The sequence below is a fragment of the Chrysochloris asiatica genome, unplaced genomic scaffold (assembly GCF_000296735.1).
Source record: "Chrysochloris asiatica unplaced genomic scaffold, ChrAsi1.0 scaffold00003, whole genome shotgun sequence".
NCBI classification, from domain to species: Eukaryota; Metazoa; Chordata; class Mammalia; order Afrosoricida; family Chrysochloridae; genus Chrysochloris; species Chrysochloris asiatica.
This window is the reverse complement of record NW_006408521.1, coordinates 46,526,566-46,545,161: the sequence shown is the minus strand read 5'-3', so window position 1 is coordinate 46,545,161 and position 18,596 is coordinate 46,526,566. Positions and strand designations below refer to the sequence as shown.

The 18,596-nt window shown below is 42.3% G+C and overlaps 1 protein-coding gene across 1 annotated transcript in view; it reads right to left on the bottom strand.

The window, feature by feature from the left end:
* Positions 1 to 12,078, bottom strand: part of ENO4 (enolase family member 4) — a 39,440-nt gene extending 27,362 nt beyond the window's left edge. The window contains exons 1-3 of the mRNA XM_006831492.1: positions 11,914 to 12,078; positions 6,428 to 6,556; positions 447 to 637 (exon numbers count right to left, since the gene is read on the bottom strand). Coding sequence (XP_006831555.1) covers positions 447 to 637; positions 6,428 to 6,556; positions 11,914 to 12,078 — 485 coding nt within the window. The remainder of the gene's footprint in view (positions 1 to 446; positions 638 to 6,427; positions 6,557 to 11,913) is intronic.
* Positions 12,079 to 18,596: the final 6,518 nt, after the last annotated feature.

Sequence of the window (18,596 nt, the reverse complement as noted above, 5' to 3'; positions counted from 1 at the left end):
CTTACAGAGCCCCTAGTAATCCAGACACTCCCTTTCAAATGGTTTTCAAATGAGAACGTCAGTCTTTGAACAAAGCCTGGAGACTCAGTGGCTGTAGGAGACACTGGCAGTCTGAGCAGTGTTGACCACGTGAAAGGCTTGTGAGATGCTTGGAAGGTGGGATTTGAGGGCTGGGGAGAGGGAAAGTACATCAACCGGATTCTTAACTTGATCCTTTTCCTCAGAAAGGCTTTACTGAATCCCACAAAAGCTCTTTGCATCAAAAGCGGCTAAACGACCTAATGTGTCTTACATAGGTAAGATTTTAATAACTGGCTTATCAGAAGATTAAAAAAAATTATGGTAAATATTGGGGCTTCTTAAACTGACTTCGTAACTCTGGCAGGTATGATGAAAACAAGTATATATTGGTATTTCACATTTATATTTCAAAGTGGAAGAGTTACCTGAGCAGCTGATCCACCTCAGCCTGGTTGGAAGGTTCCAGGCCCTGAATCTCCACAGTGATCATGTTGTTGACCCACTGCACAGCTGTGCTGATGGCGTTGTTCCGTTCCAATTCCTCAGCTTCCATTAGCTCGGGCAGAAGGTTTTCATGTACTTCAAAGTGAGACGAGATCACCACAGAACATATGTTCTGAAAATAATATGTGTCTACATTGTCCCTAGCTCTCACAGAAAACAGGAAATGGAATTAACCCAGCTTTTCACACAGATGATAGTATGTCACCAATTTCAAGAGGGAAATGAGAATATATCATTTTCTTTGAGATATTTCTATAGTTGTGAAGCCCAATTTCAAGTAAAATTTAGTTATTAACTCATTAAAGTATCCTTATAAAAACTCTATAGTGGAGTTCATATTTATCATTACCTAGGTCTGTGGTTCAAGCTCACCAGATGCTCCTCAGAAACCCTTTACAGGGTCACTATGGGTTGGAACTGACTTAACGGCACTTAACAACAACAACAACAACCAATAAATAGGCAAAAGAACACTCGCAAATTTAATCAAAATTGTTCTCCTCCGAGAGGCTGTAGCAAAATTATTTCTAACAATAAATAAGCATGCTAAACATAGCACAATCAGCAATCAAACCTGTTAAACTCAGTTCTTTATGCAGATCAGATTACCTATCTATACATTCAGACAAGCTTATAAATATGAAGGCAAATGAAAAAGTATAGGATTCCACATCAAACATGCATGTTTTGATCCCAAACGGTTTTAACATGATCAGTGGACAGCTGCAGACAAAATATTTCAGTAATTCACTTGTATTAGTCTCGTTGTTGTTAAGTGCCAACAATTCAGTTTGGACTCGCAGAGATCTTGTATAGGGTTTCCAAGGCTTTTTATTTTTCTGGGAGTGGAAAGCCTCATCTCTGTTTTGCGGAGCTGCTGGTGGGCTCTAACTGCTGACCTTGTGGTTCACAGGCCAGTAATGATCCAAGTCTCATTAGGATGCCTTTCGGTGCCATCGACAAAATGATTTTGAGGTCGAGGCTTATAGAAAAGTTTTAACAAAACTCAAGTGGACATCTTCCCAAATCACTGAAGCTTTGTAGCAAGTTTACAAGAATGCTGCCCCACATAAAACAATAATTTTTAGATGGATCAAAGCAGGTAAGGATGATCCTGAAGATGAATTCAAGACAGGGAAGTAAGCTCAAAAGGTTATGGAGACTGGGTTTGGGGACTCCAAAGGGATAATCTTGGTAGATTTTCTTGAAGGACACAGGATGATCACAGGGACTTATTATGAAGAAGTTTAAAGAAAATTGAAATCTGCAATGGTGAGAAAACGTCCACGAGAGTTGCGCTGAGGAATTTTTTTCCATCACAACAATGCACCTGCTCATTCTTTGAGGGTAGCAAGGGCTGTCCTACAGGAATTTCATTGGAATACTTTATCCCATCCACCCTACAGCCCTGGTTTTGCCCCTTCAGACTTCTTTTTGTTCCTCAAACTCAAAGAACCATTCAAAGGAACACAATTTGAATCTCTCGAAGATGCCAAAACTGCCATTTTGATGTCGTGTAAATCAAAGAGCACAGAACTATTTGGGGGAAGGGTTAAAGAGATGGAAACTCTGCCTTCAGAAGTGTATAGACCTAGATGGTGAATACATCAAGCAATAGCAGCTTGATATTTTTTTGTTTAATTATGTTTAATAAAGGTTTCTTAATGAAGGTTACCTACCAACCATTAAAAATCCTCACGACTGGATCAACAAATAACATCCATATAAATGGTGAAAAGGTTGACGTCAGTGATTTCATTTTGGTTAGGTCTACCATCAACCGTCATGGATACAGCAGTCAAGAAATCAGGTGATGTAGTGAATTGGGTAAATCTGCTGCACAAGATCTCTTTAAAGTGTAGATGAGCACAGATGTAAGTTTGAGAACTAAGGTGCAGCTGACACAAGCCATGGTATTTTCAATAAGCTCAAATGCATGCAAAAGTTGGATAGCGAACAAAGAAGACTGTAGAAAAATTGAGGCCTTTGAGTTATGGTGTTGAAGAATATTGAAAGTACCATGGACTGCCAAAAGAACAAATGGATCTGTGTTGGAAGAAATCCTAGAAATCAGGATGGCCAGACTTTGTCTTTCATACTTCGGACATATTATCAGGAGGGGCCAGTCACTGGAGAAGGATATCATGTTCGGTAAAGTGGAGGGTTGGAGAAAAAGAGGAAGACACCCAATGAGATGGATTGGCACAGTGGCAGCATCAATGGGTTCAAATGTAGTAACGATTGTGAGGCTGGCCCAGGACCGGACAGTGTTTCATTCGGTTGTGCATAGGGTCGCTATGAGTTGGTATTGACTCGATGGCACCTAACACCACCACCACCAACCACTAAAGCCAGTCATGATGGAATTGAAGAACTCTATCTTCTTCAGTTTGAAATTGGTCAAACATACAATCAAGATGCATTGATAATCACTGGTAATTGAAATGAGAAAGTTGGAATCAAAGAGAAAGGATCTACAGTTGGAAACTATGGCCTTGGTGATAGTAACGATGGTTGAGACCTCATTATAGTATTTGTAAGACCACTGACTTATTCATTGCAAATACCTCTTTTCAACAGCATTGTTATTGTTGTTAATTGCCATCAAGTCAGTTCTGACTCATAGCGACCCCATCTAGGGTTTCTGAAGAGTGGCTGGTGGGTTTGAACTCCAACCCTGCTGTTAGCAGTCCAGTGCTTATCCTACAGTGCCACACCTGGATCCCTTCAACAACATAAACGGTGACTGTACACATGTACCTCACCAGAGAGAGTGCATAGGAAGCAAACTGACTACATTTGTAGTAAAGATACGATGGAGAAGCTTGGTACCATCAGCCAAAACAAGGCCAGGGACTGATTGTGGAACAGATCATCAACTGCTTATTTGCAAGTTCAGGTTGAAGTTGAAGAAAATTAAAATAAATCCATGAGAGCCAAAATATGACCTTGAGTATATCCCACCTGAATTTAGAGACCATCTCAAGAACAGAGTTGATACATTCAACTAATGACTGAAGACCAAATAAGTTATGGGATGGCATCAAAAACATCATCTATTAAGAAAGCAAAAGGTCATTAAAAAGACAGGAAAGAAAGAAAAGATCAAAGTGGATGTCAGAAGAGACGCTGAAACATGCTCTTGAACTTAGGGAAGCTGAAACAACTGGAAGAAATGAAGTAAAAGAGCTGAACGGAAAATTCAAAGGGCAGCTTGAGAAGACAATGTTAAGTATTTTAATGAAATGTGAAAGGACATGGAATTAGAAAAACAACAGGGATGAACACGTTCAGCATTTCTCAAGTTGAAAGAACAGAAGAAAAAATTTAAGCCTTGGGTTGTGATGTTGAAGGATTCTATGAGCACAATGGAGTTTGGGTGTGGCACTGTAGGATAAGCACTGGACTGCTAACTGTGGTTCAAAGCCACCAGCTGCTCCTTCGGAACCCTATAAAGGGTCACTATAAATTGGAAATGACTTGATAGTACTAATAACAAAACTTAACAACATGGCCAAATACTGAATGACGTAGGAAACATCAAAAGAAGATGGAGGGCATACGCAGAGTCATTTTACCAAAAAGAACTGAATGATGTTCAAGCATATCAAGAGGTATCATGTGATCAGTCACTGATGATACTGAGGGAAGAGGCTCAAGCTGTACCAAAGGCATCGCAAAAAGCAAGGCTCCAGACATTGATGGAATATCAATGGAAATGCTTCAACAAATTGATGCAATACTGGAAGCCTATGCAAAGAAATTTGGAAGACAGCTACCTGGCCAATTGATTGGTAGAAACCCATTATTTGTGTTTATTACAAACAAAGGTGGCCCAAAGAAACCCAGAAATCATTAAACAGTATCACTAATATCACTTGCAAGTTGAACTCTGCTGAAGATAATTCAAAACCAGTTGTAGCAGTACACTGGCAGGGAGCTGCCAGAAATTCAAGCTAGATTCAGAAGAGGACGTGGAACTAGGGCTATCATTGCTATCTATGCAACTTGACTGAAAGCATAGAATACCAGAAAGATGTTTTTTGACTCTGCAAAGGCCTTCTACTGTGTGGATCATAGCAAGCTATGGATACCATTGTGAAAATGGGAATTTCAAAACACTTAATTTTGCTCAATAGGAACCTGTACATTAACCAAAAGGTTCTGTTTGAACAGAACAAGGGAATCCTGAATGGTTTTAAATCAGGAAAGGTATGCACCAGGGTTGTATCCTTTCACCATACTTATTCAATCTGTATGTTGTTATTGTTGTTGGTGGTGGTGGTAAGTGTTATCCAGTTGGTTCCAACTCATAGCAGCCATATATAGGGTTTCCAAGGAGCGGCTGGTGAGTTTGAACTGCTGACCTTGCGGTTCAAACTGACCTTGTGTTCCAGTGTTTTTATCCCCCAGTACCACACCAGGACTCTGACAAATAATCTAAGAAACTGGATTATTTGAAAGAAGAGTGTGACATCAGGATTGGAGGAAGACTCATTAACACTTGCGATATGCAGATGACACAAGATTGCTTGCTAGAAGTGAAGAGGATTTGAAGTATTTACTGATGAAGATCAAAGACTGCCACCTTCAGTATGGATTGCACCTCAATGTAAAGAAAACAAAAATCCTTACAACGGAGCCAATAAACAACATCATGATGAATGAAGAAAAGATTGAAGTTGTCAAAGACTTCATTTTGCTTGGACCCACAGTCAATAGTCATGGAAGCTGTTGTTGTTGTTGTTAAGTTCTGTCAAGTCAGTATTGCACTAGGCAAATCTGCTGCAAAAAACCTCCTTAAAGTGTTAAAGAGCAAAGATGTCATTTTGAGGACTAAGGTGTGTCTGTTCCAAGCCATGGTATTTTCAATGCCTCCTATGCATGTGAAAATTGGACAATAAATAAAGAAGCCAGCAGAAGAATGGATGCATTTGGATTATGGTGTTCGAGAAGAATATTAAAAGAACCATGCACACCAGAAGAACAAACAAATCTTTCTTGGAAACAGCCAGAATGTTCTTTAGAAGCAAGAATGGTTATGCCTTTGTCTCTTGTACTTTAGACATGTTGTCAGGATGGACCAGTTCCTGGGGGACATCATGCTTGGTAAAAGTGGAGGGTCAGCGAAAAAGAGGAAGTCACCCAATGAGATGGTTTGACACAGTGGCAGCAAAAACAGGCTCAAACATAATGACAATTGTGAGGCTGGCACAGGACTGAGCAATATTTTGTTCTGTTGTGTATAGAGTCCCTAAGAGTCAGGACCAACTCAACCATTTGATGGCACCTAACAATAACAACTACTACACAATTTTGCAGCGATACTTTTTGACTTGCCCTTGTATGTAACTCTCTAAATCTACATGTTGCTATAGGACTGACTGATTGCATTGATAATATCAGAACTTAAAACTATGTTTGCCTTTCTTTCTCTGCCTTTGATCATCTACACATAACAGTCAGGTCTGTATCAAAATTACACTTAACAATAATAAAGCCATAGTAGTTGGTGAAGTCAGGCTTCCTATTTATGAATACCTATGAATAGTGGTGGTGGTGGCTTATATGCCGTGGAGTCGGTTCCGACTCATGGTCACCCTGTACAGCGTTTCCGAGGCTGTAAGTCTTTATGGGAGCAGAAAGCCTCATCTTTCTCCCGCGGAACAGCTGGTAGTTTCGAACTGCTGACCTTGTGGTTCACAGCCCGATTTGTAACCAGAGTATTCACATGCATTTCACTGAATTTCAAAACATTATGATAATTTTCTACAATTTAGACCAGGTGATGGTGTTAGCTGCGGTCTAGTTGATTCGAACTCACGGTGAACAATTTAGACAGTTGCTAATAAATGTAATGGGGCCAGGATATACTGAAGAATGCACTTAAGCTGCCTCATACCTTGGGAAAATTTTGAATGGTGCAGAATATTTCCACTTGCAGGGTTGGAAGGCCTAGTCCATCCAGCACGTTCTTCCCCACTGCTTTGCATATGGTAGGAGGTTTTGCAAGTTTAGAAAAGCAATTTGCCTTTAACACACACACACACACAAACAAAAAAACAAAACCCCAAAAGTCACAATACCCATTTAATTTATTTCAAAAGGTCATTCACATGTTCTCTTTTTAGTTTCTACTCAGCCTTTCTCTGTGTGTTGTTTCTGGTTCCAGGGTTAGACTACTAGCTCTGTGGGAATTCCCTTCCGTAAAGCCCTGAGATTTGGATTCAGTCTCTGGTACATGAGGCAATCTGTTTCCCAGCAGAAACTTAATGTCTTTGTTGTTTTTTAATTTAAAGGCCCTGTGTGACTTTTCACCAAGCCTTCCACTCAGTTCTCTAAGCCATCTTAAATGGACTGCTTTTTATTCCTCTTAGGACTCCTGGCGTGGCGCTGTAGGATCAGCACTGGACCATGACCCACAAGGTTGGTGGTTCAAATCCACCAATTGCTCCTCGGAAACCCTGTACAAGGTTGCTATGGGTCAGAAGTGAATCAATGGCACTGAACAGCAGCAGCAGCAGCAGCAAGGCATTTGCCATTATTAGATTGAAGACTTAGGTGACAGTTGCATTTCACTCACCACCAGTTTATACATAGTCCTAGGGGTTCAACGAGGACTGCTGCTTCATTGATGTGGAAAAGCAGAAGCCATTTGGAAATACCCCAAGAAAGAAAATCAAGTGGAGGGAGAAAGCCCATTCAAGGAGTATGAATAAAAGATTCATGATGGCGTTTCAATACAGAGGAGCAGGAGCTAGGAGAGGAGGGGAGAAGAGTAATGGAAGACACATTCTCCTCATCTTCTTCAGTATCAGGTGGTGGTGGTGGTGGTGGTGATGTGCCATGGAGTCAGTTCTGACTCACAGTGACTCTGTGGAGGGTTTCCATGGCTGTAAATCTTTATGGGAGCAGAAAGTCTCATCTTTTCCCCACATTACCAGATAATACTGGATTCTTAATTTTCACTTAGCAGACCAAGTATTCTGATCTTTCAGTTAAATTCCAACAACCTCTACACAGATAACAGGTCATCTAATACCCATTAGCAATGTGCCAGCTTGGAGGTGCCACCCCATCAGAATGCAAACAATAGCCAATTCTCAAGCTTGTGAATTTAGATAGAATCAGGAACAGGAAAAATGCTCCCTAACTTCTACTTTGTGTATCATAGTGAGTTCAGGTAACATGTACAATGTGCTGGATATTATATTATGTGGGAAAGGGAACTTTTTCTGAGTGCATAAGATGTACCTTGTAATAGTGACTGTGTCTTGTTTATCACTGTAACACATATCACAGAGCCTATAAAGGATTCCAAGGAGCTCTGGTAGCATAATGGTTACAAACCAGGCTGCTAACCTCAAGGTTGGCAGTTCGAAACTACCAGCTGTTCTGCAGGAGAAAGATGAGGCTTTCTACTCGGCCGTAAAGATTTATAGTCTTGGAAACCCTGTGCAGGGTCATTATGAGTCAGAACCAACTCCATGGTACTTAACAACATAAAGGATTCCATAAACCTTATATAGATTAACGAATGCCAGACATATCTAGGCACTCTGTTATGAAGTTTCGCAAAACAACTCTATAAGGTTGGTGGTATAGTTTCCATTCCACAGATGAGCAGACTGAGTTCCAGAGAAGTAAACTGACTGGGAGCACAGGGCCAATGTTTTATCTATTGCTATATAATAGACCTGGGGAGCACATGGTTTTGTAGGATAAGCACTAGACTGCTAACCACAAGGCTGGTGGTTCAACCCCAACAGCCACTCTGCAGGAGAATGATGAGGCATTCAGTTCCTGCAAAGACTTCATCTTGGAAACCCTATACAGTGTGGCTATGAACTGGAACCTACTCAACGGTGCTTATCAACGTGGAACAGACCATCTCAAAATGTAGTGGCTGAAACCATTTATTCATTCATGATTCTGTGATTTGAACTGGTCTCTGCTGGGTAATTCTTTTGCTAGTCTTGTCATGGGTTTCCCATGCAGATGTGGTCATCTGGAGGCTTGACACAGACCAGAGTATCCAAGATGGCTTCACTCACGTGTCTAGTGCATCAGCTGGGATGGTTAGAACAACTAGGGGTGGATGGGTATCTGTCTTTCACATTCTGGAGGCCTCAAAGCTGCTAGGGTCTCTCTACACAATCTCCTGTTCTCCAGCAGAGGAACTGGACTGTCTCACAGCATGAGGACAAGCTTCCAACCAAGGCAGGGTATTCCAAGAGGGTAAGCCTCAACAGTCAGCGCTTATTAGGCCTGTTGTATCATGCTTGCTAAGGTCCTATCAATCAAAGCAAGTCACATGGCCAAGTCTGGAGTGATGTGGGGGAGGCTTAAAAACATGCATACTGGAGAAAGGGTTCACTGGGCATCGTCAACATCATAGAGGACCAAAGCTAGTACACTAAAGACCAAAGACCAGAAGAGTTGTGGGATGACATCAAGAACATCATACAGGAAGAACGCAAAAAATCATTAAGAAGACAAGAGAGAAAGAAAAGATCAAAATGGATGTCAGACAAGACACTGAAACTTGCTCTCCAGTGTAGAGATGCTAAAGCAAATTGAAGAAATGAGGTACAAGAGCTGAACAGATCATTTCCAAGGTCAGCTTGAGAAGACAAAGTCAAATATTACAACAAGATGTGCAAAGATCTGGAGTCAGAAAACCAAAAAGGAAGAATACGCTCAGCATTTCTCAACTTGGGGGAAGCAAAGAAAAAATTCAAGCCTCGACTTTTGTTATTGAAGGATTCTCTGGGTAAATTATTGAAAGATGCAGAAAGCATCAAAAGAAGATAGAAAGAATACACAGAGTCCCTGTACCAAAAGGAAATGGTTGATGTTCAACTGTTTCAAGAGGTAATATATGATCAAGAGCCAATGATACTGAAGGAGGGAGCCCAAGGTGCATTGAAGGAAATGGCAAAGAACAAGGCACCAGGACTTGATGGAGTGAAAATTGAAATCTTTCAAGAAAGTGAGGCAGCACAGGAGGCAGCTGCTCATCTATGCCAAGAAATTTGGAAGACAACTATCTGGCCAACTGATTGGAAGAGATCAGTATTTATGCCCATTCCAAACAGAGGTGACCCAACGGAATGCGGAAATCATTGGACAATATCTTTGATATCCCATACAGTAAAGTTTTACTAAAGGTAATATAGAAACGGCTGCAAGAACACATTCAGAGAACTTCCAGAGGTTCAAGCTGGATTCAGATGAGGACGTGGAATGAGGGAGAGCATTGCTGATATCTGATGGATCACGGCTGAAAGCAGAGGATATCAGAAAGATGTTTACCTGTGCTTTATTGACTACGCAAAGGCTTTTGATTGTGTGGATCATGACAAGTTATCGACAACATTGCCAAGTATGAGTATTCCGGAACACTTAATTGTGCTCATAAGGAATCTGTACATGGACCAAGAGGCAGTTGTTCGAACAAAACATGGGAACACTGAATGGTTTAAAATTAAGAACAGTGTGTGACAGGCTTGTATTCTTTTACATACTTATTCAACCTGTCTGCTGAGCAAATAATTTGAGAAGCTGGGTTATATGAAGAAAAACGTGGCATCAGGATTGGAGGAAGACTCATTAACAACCTGTGATTATGCAGATGATACAACCTTGCTTGCTGAAAATGAAGAGGACTTAAAATATTTATTGTTGAAGATCAAAGACCACAGCCTTCGGTATGGACTGCATCTCAATGTAAAGAAAACAAAAATCCTCACCACTGGACCAATAAACAACATTCTTATCAACGGAGAAAAGACTGAAGTTGTCAAGGACTTCATTCCTCTTGGATCTACTATTAATACTCATGGAAATAGCAGTCAAGAAATCAAGCGATGTATTGCAAGAAATCAAGCAATGTATTGCATTAGGCAAATCTGCTGCACAAGACCTTTTAAAAGTGTTGAAGAGCAAAGATGTCAGCTTGACGACTAAGGTGCACCTGACCTAAGACATTGTATTTTCAATAATCTCATATGCATACGAAAGCTGGACAGTGAATAAGGAAGACTGTAAAAGAATTGATGCTTTTGAGTTATGCTGTTGGAAGAAAATACTGTAAGTACCATGGGCTGCCAAAAGAACAAACAATCTGTGTTGGAAGAAGTGCAGCCAGATTGCTCCTTATGGGCCAGGACGTCCAAACTTCATCTCTCATATTTTAGACATAATGTCAGGAGAGACCATGTGCTGGAGAAGGATATCAGGTTTGGTAAGGTGGAGGGTCATAGAAACAGAGGAAGACTCCCCAGCAAGATGGGCTGGCAAAATGGCAGCATCAATGGGCTCAAGCATGGCAACAATTGTGAGGTTGGCCCAGGATTGGGCAGTGTTTCGTTCTGTTGTACATAGGATCGCTGTGAGTCGGTACCGACTTGATGGCACCTAGTAACAACAACAACAAAGCTAGTAAGTGGCAGAGCCAAGAATTACAGCAATCCCAAACTCTTCAACCCTAAATCTATGGTATAGGAGTACGCAGTATTGCTGTCGAATACTAGGATTGTCCCTATCCCCTAATTCCTTTAATAGGTAACAGATAACTAGAAGAAAAGACATTTGAGCCCAACATTGGAAGAAGTGTAGTATTTTAACAGGTTGAATGAGGAGAAGTTGACGTAGGTATTTCAAGTAGAGGGAAGACGATAAGCAAAATGGAAGAAAAGTAGGGTGAGTGGTTCAAAGTGAAGGGGGAGGAGGGTGGATGGAGGGGACCCTGTACCAGAATACCCCCGCCCCCCCCACACACACTAAGGTGTTTGATCTTGTTATAGCTTGCAGGGAAAGCCACAGGAGGTTTCTGAGAAGAGAATGATGGTCACATTTGAGTATTGGGAACACTGATTTGGCAGCACTACCAGTTCGGTAAGGGATGGTCCAAAGGGGTTAGCTGAAGGTTTTTATGCTGAGCTACAGGTGTTGCATGGTCTGGTAGCTTAGTGGTTCCGAATCGGGTTGCGAACCTTAAGGTCAGCAGTTTGAAACTACCAGCTGTTCCACAGGAGAAAGATGAGGTCTGCTCCCGTAAAGATTTACAGCCTCAGAATCCCTGTACAGGGTTGGAACCGGCTCCACAACACATAACAACAACGTGGTTTTGCGGCCTGTATTTTAAAAAACAACTAGCAGCTAAGGCAGGTCCGCCCGAAGGTCTCGCTGTGGCTACAAATTTCCTCAGGCTGGTCCTTCCTACTACTTTCTCTTCCTGGCTCCAACACCCGAACCTCCTCTTCAGGAGGCGCCGCTCCAGCGCGGCCCTTGGAGGTGCGCATGCGCAGTGGTCCCGGTGTTGCCGCAGCGCGGGGCGGGGGGAGAGGGGCTGGAGGGAAGAGGGTGTCCGTCCCAGGTCCCTACCAGGTGCCCGTAGACATCGTCAGGCTGGAGGTAGAAGGTGGAGTTCAGCAGCTCTTCCAGTCTGCGCGGTACGTCATTCTGCTGGTAGTACTCCATCGCCCGCTGCTTCAGCTTCTGCAGCTCCCTAGTGGTCCCACAGTTGCGGCGGCCGCCTTCTTCTCCCATGGTAGGAGAATTGAGGCTATGGCGGGGGTTAGCCTGGGGGCCCGCGAGCGTCCTCTCTGTCACTAGGCAACGCAACGAGATCCCGACTCTAGATCTCGCGAGGCGGAGCCTCTCCTCAAAGCTAGGGATGGTTCCCGCGCCCTCCACCCGTGGTGGGGGTCCTTTCGACTCCGGAAGTCTGGGCTCTGCAGGCTTCGGTTTTTGACATCACTCTCCTCCCCACCCCCCGCTTTCTAAACGGGGAAACATCTCACGGTTCCTGAAGCTCTTTTTTTCGGTTCAAAGCTCTTCCACACCTCTTACCTCCCCGCCGACTTCCAGCCGGGGACTCTAGTTCGGGTGGTGCGCCCGGCTTCCCGCGGTCACCCCGCCTTCCCCAGCACAGTCCCCCGCCATCCTGCGGTTAAGAGCGCCTCTGGCTGCGAGTCCCGCTGCAGGGAGACCCAGCCATTGCGGGTGGGATATGAGAACTCGGGGTGTCCGTACTGAGCTGGGGAGACCCGAAGGATTATTCCCCACTCCTATTATCGCCCCCACCCTTGAGCTGAGCTGTGTGCTAGACTGTGTATATAGACGAGAAACGGCTCAGCACCTGTCCTTAAATTAAAATGGGTGAAACCAGTGAAAGGAAAAAGTGTGAACAGCTAAAGTATTTGGGGGTGGGTGCGGTGCTGTAGGATAAGCACTGGACTGCTAACCTCAAGGTCAGCGATTCAAACCCATAGCCACTTCATGAAAACCCTATACAAGGTCACCATGAGTGGGAACTAGCAGCAACTCGGGCGGTGGATGATACCTGCAAGGTTTGGAGAAGAGGGATGGGAGTGGAGGAGTGTCCTCAGGTCGTGTTCGTTCTCAACACCCTTTAGAGCTGCTTTGTAAAATCCAGACTATCTGCCTCTTGATAGATCCAGGCTGCTATAGAACGCGTCCCTATGCACCGCCCCCTCTGCTGCAGGAATGGACCCAGAGGGACGCAGTGTGGCTGACCTAAGCAGATCTTAAAAGATGGACGCTTCACTTTGCTTCTCTGGAGAACATAACCTTATCTACTCTTTCTGCTTCACGAACCATTTAGGATAGAATGACTAGTAGTGAGAAAGCACTTTGAAAAAAGGTAGTTAATTTCTAGGAGCTGCAAGATGTATATAGATGTATGTATGTAAATACGTGATTCTGTAGATACTGTTAATAGGAGCCTAAACAGGCATATCTGTTCCTCTAAACGCCGTTTCTTTTTTCTGGCCTTCTTAAGGTACTTTTCTGTAGTGTTATCCACCATCATGGGCTTGCTTTATCCTCTGGGCTAGATGGAAATCCCTCAGAGGTAGAAGCTTGCCTGAGCCATCTCTGTCCTCTGTAGAGCCTGGGCCCCAGAGGGAGAGAGTGATTCTCTGTAGGTGTGAGATGAACTTTTACCCAAAATAAGCCAGTGCTGTTGCTGTTATAATTTCCCTTCCACTTTTGTGCCTTTCCTCATATCCCCCTGGATGGAAGGCACCCTCTTATGTGCCCATCGTTTAGTACTTAACTTGAGCCCCACATCTTCAAAGAAGGCATGTTCCATACTCCAGCTGTCACCCAGTGAGCCCTTTCCCCGCTTGCAGCCTGGGCCACAACACTTATACTTCAGTGATTTACTGAGTTACTTGACATTTAAATGGAAGATTGGAAGTATCTTGGCCTGTTACCACTATGTCTTTGATATTTCCTCTATGTAACCTCAGTGACCTCTAAATCCTAAGAGGACAGGAACTTGTTTTGTCTTATTCAGCACTGTGTCCCCAGCATCAGTATATGAGGGGGCATCTTTGGAAAATGGAAATGAAAAGAGAATGGAATTTTCCCAGGAACTTTTTGAAGCCCTATCATATTACCTGATGGAATAGATATTCAGTAAATATTTATTGAAAGAAGGATTTGGCTCACCTTTCCCCGCCCGCCTGCCGCCCCCCCCCCCAAATAGTAGATGTTCAATAAACATATGATTCACAATCAAATGTTTCTAAGTTAGGTAATTAATGGGTATGTCAACCCTGCTAGAGCATAAAGTTTGTTTTCAGGAGTAATGAAAAATCAGGATGGGAAAATAGCCTGAGATTAGATTGTGAAGGGACTCGAGTATCTTTCTCTAAGAGTGGGAAGTTACCACTGATTTTGGAAGATAGGATGCGTAAGATGGAAATTGTATTTTAGCAAGTGAACTGACAGTAGTGGGGAAGATTGGTGGCAGTAGTATTTGGCTATGCAAAAAAACAGGAACTCCAAGTAGAAAAAAATATAGATGTGAAGACCTAAGTTCTAACGATAGTAATGGAAGAGGTGGATTCACGGGAGGGACAATAATAGGAAGGAAAGATAGAAAAGACTAAGGAACTGGATGTGGAATAAATAGAACCCAGAGTGGCGCTACTGAGGATAACTCTTACAATTGCATTGACAGAAATAGAATAAATAAGTTCTTTGGTGTTGATGGAGGGAACCTGATACATTGAGTATTGTGTATGTAGAATTTGGGGTGGGGGGAGGTGTATCCCAGAGAAAAGGGAAGATTCCAATATGAACTACTCACATAATGTTAAAGCAAGACTAGGTAAGTCAGTTCTCTGGGGAGCAAAGTTGAACTAGGGTTATAAATATATTGGGGAAACAATATATTTAGGACATAAGAGGAGAGTAAGGGACAGTAACAGGAAACAAACTAAAAGGAAAAGTCATGGAATCTAAGGTAGGTAGTCTCGGGAATGTCAGATGTGTGACATATGCACAGAATAAAGTCAGGATATACCGCTGTCAGTTGTGTTGTCCTTGGGTGATGGGAGCATGGAATTTTTATGTTCTTTTAGCATACTGGTAGTATCTGAGTTTGCTACAATGAAGATATGACTTGACTCACTTTGAGAAATTCTGTAGAAAATAATAGAAGGAAGGCTATTAAGTCAAGTGTTATAGGAAGATTGAAGACTAAAAAGATTATTAGAAACTCACTGATTCCTTTTCTTATAGACTCTGTCTATTGTCTCAAAAATAAAATGACCATCCCAGTCTATGCCTGCCATTCACTCACCAAATATTTACTGAATGCCTACCATGTGCTGGAGATGGAGATCATGTTTGGTAAGGTAGAGGGTCAGAGAAAAAGAGGGAAGACGCCCTGCGAGATGGATTGACAAAATGGCAGGATCAATGGGCTCAAGCATGGCAATAATTGTGAGTTTGGCCCAGGACCGTGCAGTGTTTTGTTCTGTTGTATATAGGGTCCTATGAGTCGGTACCGACTTGATGACACCATGTATCAATGAGCCACGATGGTGTAGTGGGTTACACGTGGGCCTGCAAACCCAAGGTCAGCAATTCGAATCCACCAGCACTCTGTGGGAGAAAGATGAGGTTTTCTGCTCCTGTAAAGATTTAAGGCCTTGGAAACTCTATGCAAGGTCACTGTGAGTCAGAACCAACTTGGTGGTATACAACAAAAGCCATGCACCAGTCACTGCTGAGGTTGTGGTGGTGGTTGTGTGCTGTTCAGTTCTAATTCATAGGGTTGCTATATCCAGGCACCAGTGAAGTGTCAGTGAATAAAATAGCTAACAGTTCTTTTCTCCTCATGATGTGCAGTGGTACTTACATGCTAAGGAGATAGACAGGAAGGCATTTCAGAAGTTAGTGAGCTAGGGGATTCACGAACAAGCAATTCGTGCTACTTGATCCAGAGTAAATGACTGTTCATGAATATTTCACTCTTCTTATTTTCCACAGCTGTTAGAAGCACTGGGATTTTAGCTATAAGATCCATTTATTCATATGTATATTTTATACCTATTTAATACATTCCTTGTTTTAGGACCTTGGTGAATAGATTTCCATTTCCTGTGGAGACTAAATGTCTAAGGGAGCTTGCAAAGCATCTATCCTTGAATGGATTGAGTGTGGTGGTGTTAACGCTAACCCTATCTAACTGGACGCTGGGGATGGGAGTCAAAGGAAGGCAAGGGAAAGGAGAGGCTCAGGCGAAATAAAAAAGGTCCTGGGACATATGCAGAGCATAGACTAGGACTGCACTTTCTTCTCTAAAAACAAGAAAGGGCATCAAAGAAAAGATCCAACTGTGACTGTTAACTTCGAATAATGTACCAGAATTAGAAGGCATGTCCCCACAAAATGAGAAGGTTGGGCTAGATCAGTGTTTACCAACCTTTTTGAGTAGAATGACCCCTTTTGAACAATTACTGCCTCCCTTAGATAATAGTAGAAATATATGAGTTTAAACCAAAACCAAACTGTTGCCATCAGTTTCCCTCTGACTTTTAGTGACCCTGTGGGTGTTACAATAGAACTGTGCACTTCAAAGGGTTTTCAGTAGCTGACTTTTCAGAAGAAGATCACCAGACCTTCCTTTTGAGATACCTCTGGATGGACTTGAAGCTCCAATCTTTTGGTTTGCAACCAAGAATGTTACCTGCACCATCAGGGACTCCAGTTGTTAAATATGTTAAGTGCCGTGGAGTCGGTTCCGATTCATGGCGATGCTACATACAACTGGGAGAAATGCTTTCGGGTTCTGTGCTGCCCTTATAATCCTGGCTGTGTTGGAGCCCGTTGTTGCAGCCAGTGTGTTAACCCACCTCATTTAAGGTCATCCTCTTTTTTGCTGGCCCTCTACTTTACCATCCATGATAACCTTCTCCAGGAATTGGCCTCTCCTAATAATGTACCCAAAATATGTGAGCGAAGTCTAGCCATCTGGCTTCTAAGGAGCATTCTGACTGTACTTCTTCCAAGATAGATTTTTGTTTGTTCTTCTGACAGTCCATTTAATATTCTTTGTCAACACCATAATTCAAATGCATCAATTCTTCTTTGGTCTTCTTTATTCATTCATCACACACATATGAAGTGATTGAGAATACTATGGCTTGGGTTAGGTGCATCTCAGTCCAAAATGTGGCATCTTTGCTTTTTAACACTTTGTTGTGGTTGTTGTTAGGTGCCGTTGAGTTGGTACCAACTATTAGCGACCCTATGTACAACAGAACGAAACACTGCCCAGTCCTGGGCCAACCTCAAAATTGTTGCCACGCTTGAGCCCATTGATGCTGCCACTTGGCCAATCCATCTCGCTGGGGGTCTTCCTCTTTTTCTCTGACCCTCCACCTTACCAAACATGATATCCCTCTCCAGCGACTGGTCCCTCCTGACAATATGTCCGAAGTATGAGAGACAAAGTTTGGCCATCCTGGCCTCCAATGAGCACTCTGGCTGCACTTCTTCCAACACAGATCTGTTGGTTCTTTTGGCAGCCCATGGTAGTTTCAATATTCTCCTCCAACACCATAACTTAAAAGCATCAATTCTTCTACAGTCTCCCTTATTCACTGTCCAACTTCAGCATGCATATGAAGTTTTTTTTTTTTAATATCATGGCTTGGGTCAGGTGTACCTTAGTCCTCAAGCTTACATCTTTGCTCTTCAACACCGTAAAAAGGTCTTGTGCAACAGATTTGCCTAATGCAATACATTGTTGGATTTCTTGATTGCTGCTTCCATGAGTGTTGATGGTTGATCCAAAAAGAATGAAGTCCTTGAGAACTTCAGTCTTTTCTCTTTTGATAAGAATGTTGTTTATTGGTCCAGTAGTGAGGATTTTTGTTTTCTTTACATTGAGATGCAATCCATATCGAAAGCCGTGGTCTTTGATCATCATCAGTAGGTATTTTAAGTCATCTTCACTTTCAGCAAGCAAGGTTGTATCATGTGCACATTGTAGGTTGTTCATGAGTCTTCCTCCAATCCTGATGTCTCATTTTTCTTCATATAACCCAGCTTCTCCGATCATTTGCTTTAGAGAGGTCTTTTGCAGCAGATTTTCCCACTACAACACATCATTTGACTCCTTCATTATTGCTTCCATGGGCGTTGATTGTGGATCTAAATAAAATAAAAATCCTTAAGACTTCAGTATTGTCTCCATTTAGCGTGGTATTGTTTATTGGTGCATCACTACCTTTTTTTTTTTTTTAGTTTTCTTTATGTGGTGGAGTTATTAATCTGAAATCTTTGATCTTCATCAGTAAATGTTTTAAGTTTTTGCACTTTCAGGAAGCAAGGTGTGTCATCTGCATCTTGCAAGTTGTTTATGAGTCTCCCTCCAATCCTGATGCCGTATTATTCTTCATCCCTTCTTCTTATTTATTTGTGCAGCATAGAGATTGAATAAGTATGGTGAAAAGATACCATCCTGATTCACACCTTTCCTAGTTTTAAACCATGTAGTATCTCCTTGTTCTGTTTGCATGTCTCTTGGTTTGTGAGGGACCTTCAAAAAGTTTGTAGAAAAATGGAATGAAAAGATTAAAATTAAAAAGATATATAAACTTTATTTCTCAACAGAAGCTCCACCAAGTTCAAGACACTTTTGTAAGCCATGAGAGCCGCCACTTAGCCCATCCCTAGAGAACAGAGAGCTCTGGGAATCTAACCTTGTCAGTGCTATGTGTATATATATATATATATATATA